This window comes from Scyliorhinus torazame, chromosome 3 (assembly GCF_047496885.1).
Source record: "Scyliorhinus torazame isolate Kashiwa2021f chromosome 3, sScyTor2.1, whole genome shotgun sequence".
NCBI lineage: Eukaryota > Metazoa > Chordata > Chondrichthyes > Carcharhiniformes > Scyliorhinidae > Scyliorhinus > Scyliorhinus torazame.
Genome location: NC_092709.1, coordinates 100,667,530 through 100,681,761, shown reverse-complemented (window position 1 = coordinate 100,681,761; position 14,232 = coordinate 100,667,530). Strand labels below are relative to the sequence as shown.

The window sequence follows — 14,232 nt, the reverse complement described above, 5'->3', positions numbered from 1 at the left end:
CCAGTTAAGGGACCCCCACCGCCAAGCCCAGCACCCCCGGGCTCTTTTTCTGTGATCAAAGATGGCTACTCCCCTCCTCGGCTCCCCACAGAAGCCCTTACGCCAGGTTCATGTTTTTCATAAGGAGTACTAATCGGCACCAGCATGACCACTTGCTGAGGAGGCCGCTGAATGACAGGAAGCCGTTGGATGTGGGGGGACTCTCGTTAATTGTATGGAAATGGGGCTTAAGTGGTGATAATTGATTTTTCTCCACGCTACGGCGAGATCCCGATTTCGCCTACAAAAGCGGGCTGGTTGCATCGCAAGCTGTTTGACGCCTGTCCTGGTTCTCGTTTTTGGCCTCTCCCACGCTTCACCATCCTCCCACTATTCACCATCCTCATTTTGCTTGAGTGAGAGCATAACGAGGCCAGAGAATCGCACCCTTAGTCACTTTGAGGGGAATTCCGTCCACTGTCTAAGGAAGGAGTGCAGCATCGATTTGTGAGAATGATATCAATCAGAACTCCAAAGTTTAAGCTATGAGGAACAATTAAACAAACTAGGATTGCACTTCCTGGAATTTAGAGATTTGATCAAAGTTCTCAAGATGTTATGGGGAACAGTTAGGGTTGGCTGGGAGAAATATGAGTAAATTATTACTGCGATGGCCGGGAATCAAACCAGGATCAACTGCTTGGAAGGCAGCTATGCTCACCACTATACCACCATTGCTCACTCGTTGGCTGGGAGAAATATTGCCACTGGTTGGGAACTGGGGTTATAGTCTAACATAATTGGAACCAGACCTTTCAGAATTGAAATTAGGAAACAATTCTTCATGCAAGGAGTGATACAAGTCTGGAAATTCTTTTTGCAAACAACAATTGATGCTAGATCAATTGCTAAATTCAAAACAAAGGTTGAGATTATTAACCACTGATCTTAATTATATGGGGCAAAGATGGGTATATAGTGAGGAATTATGTTGTGGTTAGCCAGGATATCATTGAATAGCAGAACAAGCTCAGGGGCTAAAAGGCCTACCCCTGTTCCTATTTTTTTTAAAATATAGATTGTCTAAGGATTTGTTCTGTGTTTACACAGAAGTCGGTTTGTAACAGGTCTCTTACATTAGCTACATAGGTTGAAACATTTTTGATATTTTATTTCACTTCAGATAATGCCTTCTCCCAGCCAGGTTATACTATAATTCTTTACACTGGGGGAGACCAAATGCAGACTGGATGAATGCTTTGCAGAACACCTGCAGTCCACAACTGTGACCCCAAGTTGCCAATCACCGTTCTTATAATTCTCTACTCTCATCTATCTGTCCTCAGCGTCCTGCAATATTTCAATGAAGCTCAAGGAACAGCACCTCATCTTTCGATTGGGCACTTTGCAGCCCTTGGGACTGAACACCAGCCCTTGGGACTGAACACCAAGTTCAACAACTTCAGCTTGCATTCTCTGTCCACACTTTGCTTCCTTTTCCTTTGTTGGATTTTCATAGAATCATAGAATTTACAGTGCAGAAGGAAGCCATGCAGCCATCGAGTCTGCACTGGTCCTTGGAAAGAGCGCGCAGTTTAAGCCCATGCCTCCACCCTATCCCCATAACCCAGTAACCCCACCTAAGCTTATGGACACTAAGGGGCAATTTAGCATGGCCAATCCTGCACATTTTTGGACTGTGGGAGGAAACCGAGCACTCGGGAGAAAACCCACGGACACATGGAGAAAGTGTAAACTCCACACAGACAGTTACCAGTGGCTGGAATTGCACCCAGGTCCCTGGAGCTGTGAGGCAGCAGTGCTTACCACTGTGATACTATCCTGTTTCTTGTGTACAGGCCATATCTGGGCAATTTTCCACATTGCCGGGTAGATGTCAGTGTTGTAGCTGTACTAGAACAGTTGGTTCGGGGTGCAGCAAGCTCTGCAGCACAAGTCTTCAGGACTATTGCTGGAACATTGTCAGGGCCTATGGCTTTTGCAGTATCCAACGCCTTCAGCCATTTCTTGATATCACATGGAATTAATCAAATTGGCTAAAGACTGGCATCTGTGATGCTGGGGATTTCTGGAGAAGGCAGAGAAAAATCATCCACTCAGCACTTGTGGCTGAAGACTTTTGCGAATGCTTCAGCTTTATCTTTTGCACAGATGTGCTGGACTCCTCCAACGTTGAGGATGGGGATGTTTGTGGAGCCTTCTCCTCCAGTGAGTTGTTTAATTGCCCCGCACCTTTCATGGCTGGATATGGCAGGACTACAGAGTTTAAATCTGATCCGTTGGTTGTGGAATTGCTTAGCACTGTCTATTGCTTTCTGCTTATGCTGTTTGGCATATAAGTAGTCCTGTGTTGTAGTTTCATCAGGTTGTCGCCCCATTTTTAGGTATGCCTGGTGCTGCTCCTGGCATGCCCTCCTGCACCCTTCGTTGAACCATGGTTGATCTCCTGGCTTGGTGATAATGGTCGAGTGGGGGATATACCAAGCCACGCGATTACAGGTAATAATAATAATCTTTATTAGTGTCATAAGCAGGCTTACATTAACACTGCAATGAAGTTACTGTGAAAACCCCCTAGTCACCACAGTCCAGCGCCTGTTCGGGTACACTGAGGAAGAATTCAGAATGTCCAATTCACCTAACAAGCAGGTCTTTCGGGACTTGAGAGGGGAAACCGGAGCACACGGAGGAAACCCACGCAGACACGGGGAGAATGTGCAGACTCCGCACAGACAGTGACCCAAGCGGAAATCGAACCCGGGTCCCTGGCGCATTGAAGCAACAATGCTAACCACTGTGCTGCTGTTGTGCTAAAGTACCATTCTGCTGCTGATAGCCCACAGTACCTCATCGATGCCCAGTCTTGAGTTGTTAGATCTGTTCAAAGTCTATCCCATTACCAATACAGGCTTTACCGTACTGGCTAAGGTTATTCATGAAGGCCCGCCCTCTCAACCTTGCCCCTCACCAGAGGTGTGGTAATCCTCAGGTTAAATTGCTACCAGTCAGCTCTCCCCCTCAAAGGGGAAATCAGCCTATCGTCAACTGGGACTATGGCGACATTACCTTACTGGCTTTACAGAGTTTTAACACTTCTATTTAAAAAAATTCAGAATACATGTCCATTTAACATCTTCTAGTTTTAATGCATCATTTAACCTATTTTTCCAAATTCTAAATTACCTTTGCAACAAGTTAACTAAGGATACAGTTGTTCGTAAATATACTGCTGGTTAGAAACAACTTTTCACTTTGCCTGCACTTGTTTACTGTACTTTTTGTCGAATGAAATGTAGAAATAAATATCAAAAGTTCCATCAGTATCTTAGCTAGATCCTTTACTATTTCCAAGCTCTATTAGTTCACTGGGGCAGCACGGTAGCATTGTGGATAGCACAATTGCTTCACAGCTCCAGGGTCCCAGGTTCGATTCCGGCTTGGGTCACTGTCTGTGCGGAGTCTGCACATCCTCCCAGTGTGTGCGTGGGTTTCCTCCGGGTGCTCCGCTTTCCTCCCATAGTCCAAAGATGTGCAGGTTAGGTGGATTGGCCATGATAAATTGCCCTTAGTGTCCAAAATTGACCTTAGTGTTGGGTGGGGTTACTGGGTTATGGGAATAGGGTGGAGGTGTTGACCTTGGGTGGGGCGCTCTTTCCAAGAGCCGGTGCAGACTCGATGGGCTGAATGGCCTCCTTCTGCACTGTAAATTCTAAATTCTATGTTCCAGTTTGACAATTTCAAGATTTGCATAGCGACTTACTCATCCCCAATGGCATCATCCACCATACCATAATAATCTCTTCCAACTTTTTTTAAAATTTAGAGCTCCCAATTCATTTTTCCAATTAAGGGGCAATTTAGCGTGGCCAATCCACCTACCCTGCACATCTTTGGGTTGTAGGGGCAAAACCCACGCAAACATGGGGAGAATGTGCAAACTCCACACGGACAGTGACCCAGAGCCGGGATCGAACCTGGGACCTCAGCGCCATGAGGCTGCAGGGCTACCCATTGCGCCACCGTGCTGCCCTTAATCCCTTCCAACTTTTGTACACCCTCTGCTTCTTTACTACTGAATCCTCACTCCTGTGCAACCATTAATACCCCCTTGTTGAACCATCCTACTCATGCTCGGATTCCATCCAATTTACACCCTTCCTGCTTTCAAAAACCTTCTCAAGACTCTCCTTATTCAGCCTACATTTGATTCACATTCTAGCCTCTCAATTTTCATCATTCCCCCTGTTTTTGCATCCACTGTATCTTTTTATATTGCAACGGGTCTTAAACAGCTTCCTCATCATACACTTGTTCTTAATACAATATTATTAAACTACATTGTTTTGGGAATTGTTCACAGTTACTTACATGTATTGCAACCAATAAATGTAAAAGTAAGTAAAGTCGCTATAGTCCCAGATGATCATAGGCTACTTTCCCCTTCGAGGGGGAGAGCTGATTGGTGATAATTTAACCTGAGGACCACACCTCAGTGAGGGGCAAGGTTAAGAAGGTGGGCTTTCATGAATAACCTCAGACAGTACGGGGATTGAACCCACGCTGTTCGCCTCACTCTGCATCACAAACCAGATGTCCAGCCAACTGAGCTAAATCGCCCCCAACCAATAAATGATCACATAATTTAACCACTGCTGTGGAATTCATAGCACAGTAGGGTATAGACAATATTTTCAGCCCAGCCAGAGCACAAATGTCAGAATTAAAGGCTATGTTTTTACACATTCAGAGTTACATTGGCTATTCAAGATGGTGCTTCGGAGCGAGGCGACTTCTTGCAAGCTGTGCCCAGCATACCCTCTAATTCTATCTTTTACTCTCGTTCTATGCGTCTAAAACTTCATTCTAACTCTTTTAAACTCTCTAACAATGTTCTAATTATTAAGTTGATCTTTTCTCTACACCTTGCTATAACTGTAACATTATATTCTGCAGTCTCTCCTCCCTTCCCTATGTACTGTATGCATTGTTTGTACAGCATGCAAGAAACAATACTTTCCACTGTATACTAATACATGTGACAATAAATCAAATCAAATCAGTGTTCAATGCCAGCTTCCTAAAAGAGCAATATGATAAGTATTAAAAACGGCGCTGCCAATTTGCCTTAAATTGTTTATAGAAAATGTTATGTAGTGGCTCTTCAGGCATCATCAAGAGACTTCACGCTTGTTAGGAACTAAATGTATTTATTGATAAAGAAAAACTATTTAGAGGGGTTTGCAGCCCTAGGCTGCCTTGGAGCAGTAGCTCCAAGCTGCTCCAGCCCTTACATGCTTACTACATAGCTTCCAGATGTACTCTGCCTCGGAGAGGACTCCACACTCTGGGGTGATCATCTGCTCTCAGTCCCCATTGGTCCCTCAGCAAGGTGACCCTCTTCTGTTGTGCTGTCTTACAGAGTCAGATACCACAATCACTTCAGGAAATTAGAACGTCTCACCTTTGATTTACTCTGAGGTTATTCTGCTTCAGGAGTGCCAGTAAATCATTAATTATCCAACCAATCACCTTTGTCGGATTGACCTGGGTTTGTTCGATAACAGTTTCAAAAAATTGCACAAGTCCATCTTCATTCTGTGTAACAAAGTCAAAAAACTAGAAGGCTTCACAAAATATTCTTTCATTTTTATTTTTTCCTTCAAAATTCTTCCCTAACCTTTCTGCATCAAAGATCACAAGTAAAACACATGCAGAAAACCTAGTGAAGAAAATATTGGCAGTTTGCTCTATTATTGCGAGGTACTTCAACTAGGTTCAATGCCAGGATGTCTGTCTAGGCCAGTCATATGCTTTCTTGCCATTCTAGTCAGAATCATCCAATTCACCACCGACCAAGAATTAAGTCTGTATGATTAATTTCTAGTAACTGAAACACTCAGAAGCTTCTCATTTGTGTTTTTTAAGACACATCTTTCATAATTAGCAACAAAATCAGATTCACTTAAAAATCTCAAAGCTAAAAGTATTTGATAGTATTGTAACAAAAATGCAGAAGCTCGAATTGATGGAAACACAATTTTATTGAATGCAACAGAGACAGATTTCCAGACTCTAGAGAAAATAGCACATCAATTCAACACTTTTACATTACAATACTACTTTAATGGGATCTTTACATCCAGTTAATATTTGTACTGAAACCTTGAAGCTTTACACCATTCTCACTTCTTTGGGGAGGTAGTGTCATAGTGGTATCGTCACTGGACAAGTAATCCAGAGACCCATGGTAGTTCTCTGGGGAAACGGGTTCAAATCACCCATGGAAGAGGGTGAAATTTGAGTTCAATAAAAATCTGGAATTATAAGTCTAATGATGACCATGAAACAATTGTCGATTGTCATAAAGGCCCATCTGTAGGGAAGGAAATCTGCCCACTCTGGCCTACATGTGACTCCAGACCTACAGCAATGTGGTTCACTCTTAAATGCTCTCTGAAATGGCCTCAGTTCAAGGGCAATTAGGGATGGGCAATAAATGCTGGCCCAGCCAGAGACACCCACCTCTCCTGAAAAAAATAAAACAGAATGGATAAAATCTAATTGCAACTTTTAAGTGTAAGGTAATTAGAAGATATTCTATCAAAATATTTATTTTTTCCTTTTGATATCAGCCTGGTCTATCATTTCCTCTCGTCTATTTATAACTGATATGTATAATGGAGTACTGGCCAGCACAGAAAATGGCTTTCTCCAAAATGTTTACAAATTCTGACAAAAGTTATTGCAGAGAATGACAGGTAAGGTAGTGTTTCTACTGTTAATGTCAGTACATTATCTCAATTTTGGGGGGCAAAAGAAGTGTTAAACATTCTGTAAATATATCAAAAGAAAGGAATTATTTCTTCACAGCTTTACTAACAAGCTGTACACTTGTAATCGCAGGTGTTTCTAATGCTAATATCGTACAGACTTTCACTGGCAGAAAATAAAAGCTCATGGTGGAGAGGGAAACATTTTAGCATAGATGTAAGATTGGCTAGCTTACAGGAAACAGCAAGTTGGTATAAATGGGTAATTTTCTGGTTGGCAAGATCTAACCAATGGTATGCCACAGGCATCATACACAATTTATATAAATGACTTGGATGAAGTGATCAAAGGGATGATTGCTAACTTTGACAATGATACAAAGATAGGTAGGAAAGAAAGTTGTGAAGAGGACATAAAGAGGCTACAAAGGGTATAGAGATAGATTAAGTGAGTGGACAAAGATTTGACAAATGGAGCATAACATGGAAAATGTGAAATTGTCCATTTTGGCAAGAAAAATGTAAAAAAGCACATTATCTAAATGGAGATAGATTGCAGAGCTCAGATGCACAGGGATCTGGATGCCTTTGCATGAATTGCACAAGGTTAGTATGCATGTACAGCAAGTAATTAGGAAAGCTAATAGAATGTTGTTGTTTATAAATGATAATTTTTATTAGTGTCACAAGTAGGCTTACTATAACACTGCAGTGAAGTTGCTATGAAAATCCCCTAGTCGCCACACTTTGGCACCTGTTCGGGTTCACTGCGGGAGAATTTAGAATGTCCAATTCACCTAATAAGCACGTCTTTCGGGACTTGTGGGAGGAAACCAGAGCACCCAGAGGAAACCCACACAGACACGGAGAGAACGTGCAGACTCCGCACATGCAGTGACCCAAGCCGGGAATCAAACCTGGGACCCTGGCGCTGTGAAGAAACAGTGCTAACCACTGTGCTATTACAAGGAATTGAATACAAAAATAGGTTCAGTTACACAGAGCACTGCTGAGACCACATCTGGAGTACTGTCTACAGTAATGGTCACATTATTTAAGGAATGATGTTAAATGCATTATAAGCAGTTCAGAGAAGGTTTATTAGACCAATACCTGGAATTGGTGGGTTGTCTTATGAGGAAAGGTTGGACAGACTAAGCTTCTATTTGTTGGGGTTTAGATTAGTAAGAGCTGACTTGGTTGAAAGATACAAGATCCTGAGGAAGGTTCATGAGGGAGTGTGGAAAGGATGTTTCCTATTCTAGAATAATCATAATAATCTTTATTAGACACTAGAATAGGGTGTCACTGTTTAAAATTGAAGGGTCACCCTTACAAAGACAAGGAGATTTTTTTTCTCTGAGAATCATGAGTCTTTGGAACTCTCTTCCTCAAAAGGTGGTAGAAGCAGAATCTTTGGATATTTTTAAAAAATCTTTGGGCATTTTTAAAGCAGAGGAGATAGATTCTTATTAAGCAAATGGGTATAAGGTTATCAGGGTAGACGGAATGTGAAGTACAGGTTACAACCAGATCAGCCATCATCTTATTGATTGTCAGAGCAGGTTTGAGGGGTCAAGTGGCCTGTTCATGCTCTTAGTTCATGTGTTTACTCAGGAAGAGGACTCTTTCAACATTGATAGAAGCATAAATAGTGGAGGCAGCGGATGGTGTGAAAATTGAAAAGGAATAGGTATTGGAAAGGCTAGCTATACTTGAGGTAGATAAGTTATCTGGTCTGGATGGTTAATACCCCAGGTTGCTAAAGGAAATGGGGGTGGAGGTAGCAGAAGGGTTTGCTTTAATCCTTCAATCTTCTTCAGATAGGAAAGAGGATCCAGAGGATTGGTGGCAATTTTTAAAAAATATATTTGTTCCTGGGACGTGGGTGTCGCAGGCTGTGCCAGCATTTATTGCCCATCCTAATTGCCCTTGAGGGGGCAGTTAAGAGTTACATGTAGGCCAGACCAGGTTAAGGATGACAGATTTCCTTCTCTTACGATATCAACAGTCATCATTAGACTTTTAATTCCAGATTTTTTCGTGAATTCACATTTCACCATCTGCAGTGGCGGGATTTGAACCTGGATTCCTGGTTTACTAGTCCAGTGATAATACCACTACGCCATCACCTCCCAATGTGACATCTTTATTCAATTAAGTGTGTGTGGACAGTCCTAGCAACTGGAGGCAGGTTAGCATAATATCAGTGGTGGGTAAGGTTTTGCAATCCATAATCAGAGAAAACATCAATAAGCCCTTGAGAGGGCTGATGAGATAATTAAGGAGAGTCTGCACAGATTTGTAAAAGGCAGGTCATGCCTGACTAATCAAACTGAATCTTTTGCTGAAGTAACAGAGAAAGTTGATGAAGGGAATGCTGTATCTGTTATCTCTATGGATTTTAAGAAAACATTTGACAAGGTACCGCCTAAAAGACTCATTAACAATTGGCCCTCCTATACCATAAGCCTCAGTTTCTAATTGGATTTTAAAAACTGGCTTAACGACAGAAAGCAATGTCTATGGTCATTTTTTGGACTAGATAAGCAGTGGTGTTCATCAAGGATCAGTACTAGGACCACAGCTTTTTTGCTATACATAAATGACCTGGATCTTGCAATATGAAATAAACTAAAGAATGATACAATTTGCCTGCAACAGGACATAGATAAGAGTAGCAGAATGGACAGAAAAATAGCAGATGGAATTTAATACAGAGAAATGTAAGATGATGCACTATGGCAGAAGGGGGAAGGAGAGGCATATAGTCTTAATGGTACAATTCTAAAGAGTGTGCAGGAATAATAGAACCTGGGAGTGTATGTGTGCATTGATCTTTAAAGGTGGCAGGATATATTGATCCACATCAAGGATATATTGAGAGAGTGATTAACAAAGCATATGGGATCTTGGGTTTCAATAATAGAGACACGGGACACAGATTTAAGAATTTGGGCAAGAGATGCAGGGGAAATGTGAAGAAGACGTTTTTACACAGCGAGTGGTAGTGTCCTGAAACTCACTGACCACGAGGGTGATGGAAGTGGAAACAATCAAAGATTTTAAAAGGAAACTAGATGGGCACTTTAAAAAAATCTGCAGGGCAATGGGGATCAGGTAGGACTGACTGGATGACTCCATGGGGAGCCAGCGTAGACTTGATGCGCCAAATGGTCTCCTTTTGTGTCATAAATCCATCTGATACCAGTTTTCCCAAACAATCTCCTGGCCAGCATCCCACCTTGCAATCTTTGTGAACACAACATCTATCAAATTTCTGTTGCCAATTTCTTAACTTGCATCAAGCACTGTACAACCAATATCATTGTGTCCACTGAAATACATTGGTTCCGTTTCTGGCAATACCATTTCACAATTCTCATTGTTTTCAAATCTCTCCCAAGACTTCACCCCTCCCTAACTCCAGGCCTCAAGCCCTCAAAGATCTCAAGAGGTCCTCCAATTCTGTCCTCTTGTGCACCCTCGATACTTATTGCTCACTACTGAAGGATGTGCCATTACCTGTCTAGACTTGAAGTTCTGCAATTCTGTTTGTATTGTGTTCAGTTTTGGTCTCCTTACCTGAGAAAGGACATATTGGCACTGGAGGGAGTGCAGAGGAGATTCACTAGGTTGATCCCAGAGTTGAGGGGATTAGATTATGACGAGAGGTTGAGTAGACTGGGACTGTACTCATTGGAGTTTAGAAGGATGCGGGGGGATCTTATTGAGACATAAAATTATGAAGGGAATAGATAGGATAGATGCGGGCAGGTTGTTTCCACTGGTCGGGGAAAGCAGAACTAGGGGGCATAGCCTCAAAATAAGGGGAGGTAGATTTAGGACGGAGTGTAGGAGGAACTTCTTCACCCAAAGGGTTGTGAATCTCTGGAATTCCTTGCCCAGTGAAGCAGTTGAGGCTCCTTCTTTAAACGTTTTTAAGAAAAAGATAGATGCCTTTCTAAAGAATAATGGGATTCGGGGATACGGTGTACGGGCTGGAGAGTGGAGCTGAGTCCACAAAGATCAGCCATGATCTCATTAAATGGCGGAGCAGGCTCGAGGGGCCAGATGGCCTACTCCTGGTCCTAGTTCTTATGTTCTTTCTTTAAACCTCTCCACCACATTATTCTCTTTTAAGATGCTCCTTAAAACCTACTCTCATTAAAACCTGTATAATACATCCTTATGTGGCATGTTGTCAAATGTTGTTAATAATGGTTGTGAAGCACCATAGGACATTTTACTACATTAAAGGCACTAGTTAATGCTAGTTGGTGTTGTTTTTAAGATTCACAGTTTAAAAATGCTTTTCGTAGGACACTATAATTGGCCTGAAATTCTCTGACAAAAGATAACAAGTATTTTTTTATTTTTTATTTTTTTTATTCTCCTCCATTTTCACATTTTCTCCCACATTTACATCCATCAACAATAAACAATAATCAGCAAGATATGTCAGTCCCCATAATAACAACGATCCCATCTACCCACCAACACCCAAACCTCAACCCGCATGTTTACATAAACAAATGACAAAAAGGAATCAGGGATTACCCGTCGTCACCCTTAATCTTACACAGCCCCCCCCCCCCCCAAGGTCTCCAGCTCCTCCCGTCCACTGCCTCTTGTAAAACTCCTCCCCCCACCCTCGGATCCTTTCCCCCCCAACTTTCCACCCCGGCTAGACCACTCGGACCCTGTTCTGCCAGGCTCCGATGGCTGCAGCCCCTCCCCCCACCTCACTTCCGTTCACTGGCCGGCACAAACCGGCCAGCGTGGAGGCCCCCGCCCGGGTCCCTTTCCCACTTGCCCGGCCCCAGGAAAGCCCAAAGATCCCCTTTTAGCACACAAACCCCGCATATCCACCTACACCCCAAAGAACTCTCATTTCGAGTGAAAGTCCCATCCCTTCCCTTGTCCAAATATATACCACCTTGGCTCCTTTAATCTCTACACCCGCGCGCAGTGATACAAAAAAGAAGAAAATACAGTCATGAGGTTACATCGGCACATGGCCATTCCTCAATGTCAGTTCTGCCACAGTCCTTCCGCTTTCGCAAACTCCTCCGCTGCTTCCGCCGTTCCAAAATAAAAGTCCCTGAGCTTGTAAGTCACCCTCAGCTTCGCTGGATATACAATGCCGCACCACACCTTGCTAATGTACAGTGCCCTCTTCACCCGGTTGAAGGCAGCCCGCCTCCTTGCCAGCTCCACCGTAAAGTCCTGGTATACACACATACCAGCTCCAGCCCACTGCACCACCCGCTTCTGCTTGGCCCAGCTCAGGACCTTCTCCTTCACCCTGTACCTACGGAAGCACAGAGTCACTGCCCTTGGCGGCTCACTCGCCTTTGGTACAGGCCTCCACGACCGATGAGCCCGATCCAGTTCATATCGGGAGGGGTCCTCCCCCTCCCCCAATAGTTTTGCCAGCATCGCGGCAAAATACTCAGTCGGCTTCGGTCCTTCAACTCCTTCGGGCAGCCCCACAATCCTCAAGTTCTGTCGCCTGGATCTATTTTCCAGGTCTTCCATTTTTCCTCGCAGATCCTTGTTAGTATCCATCACCTTCCGCATCTCTTTCCCCATCGAGGCAAGTTGATCACCGTGCTGCAATAACGTCTCCTTCACTTCCTTCAGCGCCTCCCCTTGCTCTCGCACCTCCGCCACTGCGCTCGCCACCTCCGTCTTCACCGGGGAAACCACCTCCTCCACCAGCACACTCAAAACCTCCCTCATCTCCTTCCTCACCGTCTCCATGCATTTCGCAATCTGCGCCAACTGCTTTTCAAATTCCGCAGCCATAACCTTGGTTATTTCTTCAGCCGTAAGCAGTGCGGCCTTCCCTGGTGCTCCAGCCTCCATTTTTCCTGGTGACCCTTCCACTCCCCGACGGACCTCCAGCTGGTTTTTTTTCGGCCGTTTTTTTGCTCACCCTCAACATTTTTCTTTGGGTTTTTTTCCCTCCTGTGTCTTCACAGTGCCTCCTCCGTGCCTTCTCCCTGCTTCTGCCTCCTCCGTGGACCCTGGGACCGGGCTTAAAGCCCCGAAAATGCCGTTCCCGAGCGGGAGCTCTCCATTGTGCGGCCGCCTCCTGCCCACCGTCACCGGAAGCCCCAAAGATAACAAGTATTTACATGTACACTGGATAACGATAGAATATCCCTCAGCTGTGGTATGCCTGGTAGTTGAGGAGTATGCCAATGCTCATTCAAACTGATAACTTAAACCTGAACAACTTAAAAGCATGAATTGTTATTGTTCTGAATCAATAGGAATGACAAATTATTTAATGGGTTGATATGTAAATCAAAAGCACAACTTCTCACATTTTGACTGATGAAAACAAATGTTGTGTAAACAAATTGCTTACTTCTTATCCTCAGATATAAAGAACTTATGCATAAAACAGAACAGGTTGCACCTGCAAAATGAAGGCTGCCTTGTTCTTGTTTAACAGGGTAAATATTTGGCTGAAAATGTTCTACCTGTCATTAATAACCTACCCAGTGAATATGATTTTAAAAAGCATTTTCTTGGTTATTTATTGAGTTTAGAATTTCAATTAAGCTACATTCCAACGGTAAGCCAAATCTTGTTGATGTCCTAGTCAATGTCAGCTGATCAAGGTACCAATGGAATTTGGAGATAATAGTAATTTCAAGGTTTTACAAACAAGAGATGGAATTGCTAGTGTGACTGCCAACTGATATAACAATTAATCTGAAATGAAAGCAATAACTGAACAAAATTCATTGTGCAGAATTATTAATGCTTCATATGATACATGCAACTGTAGAAGTAATCATACTTTGAAACTCAACATCAAACTCAGGTACTCACCACTAATGTGAAGCTGTGTTCAGAAAGAATACCATATTTTTCCACTAGTCTTTTTCTCTTATCATTAGGTAGCTCAGGCAGCAGCTCACGAATGTGGTCAATATTCACCACTTGTTGAGGATTCATATTAGAAGGGATGGTTTCATTGTCATAAATAACCAGTGGAGGCAAATTTGGTTCTGGCATAAACCTTAAACATTTCAAAGACGTTCGCAAGTTTAAAACTGTAGATTAATTGCAAGTCTCCTAATTTCAAATAAAACTTTCAAGGGAGGCTTACAAGATCATAGTCAGTTTTCACTACCATGTTTGTCAACACATATTATCAATTATTAAATGTATCTTTATCTATACATGCTGTTAATTCTTTACTGCTCCAAATATTATTAAGATGAGTGCAACTTTTTATTTAAACTGAGAAATGTTATAGCATCTAAACAAAATATGTTGGATGTTGCAGACAGATGTGCTGGATGGCAAGTTCAACATTTCTAACTTCAAAGCTGACTGCAAATAATTATATATTTCATTCTATTTTATGAATGAAATGTACGGACATCCGGGTGCGGCGATGACCAGCTAAGTCGCACGTTTCGGCAGCTCCCGGTGGAAC

The 14,232-nt window shown here is 42.9% G+C and overlaps 1 protein-coding gene across 1 annotated transcript in view; it reads right to left on the bottom strand.

Moving 5' to 3' along the window:
- The window catches only part of gatb (glutamyl-tRNA(Gln) amidotransferase, subunit B), a 166,294-nt gene that overhangs the window by 40,206 nt on the left and 111,856 nt on the right, over positions 1-14,232 (bottom strand). The window contains exons 9-10 of the mRNA XM_072496073.1: positions 13,620-13,809; positions 5,462-5,595 (exon numbers count right to left, since the gene is read on the bottom strand). Of these exons, the coding sequence (XP_072352174.1) occupies positions 5,462-5,595; positions 13,620-13,809 (324 nt within the window). The remainder of the gene's footprint in view (positions 1-5,461; positions 5,596-13,619; positions 13,810-14,232) is intronic.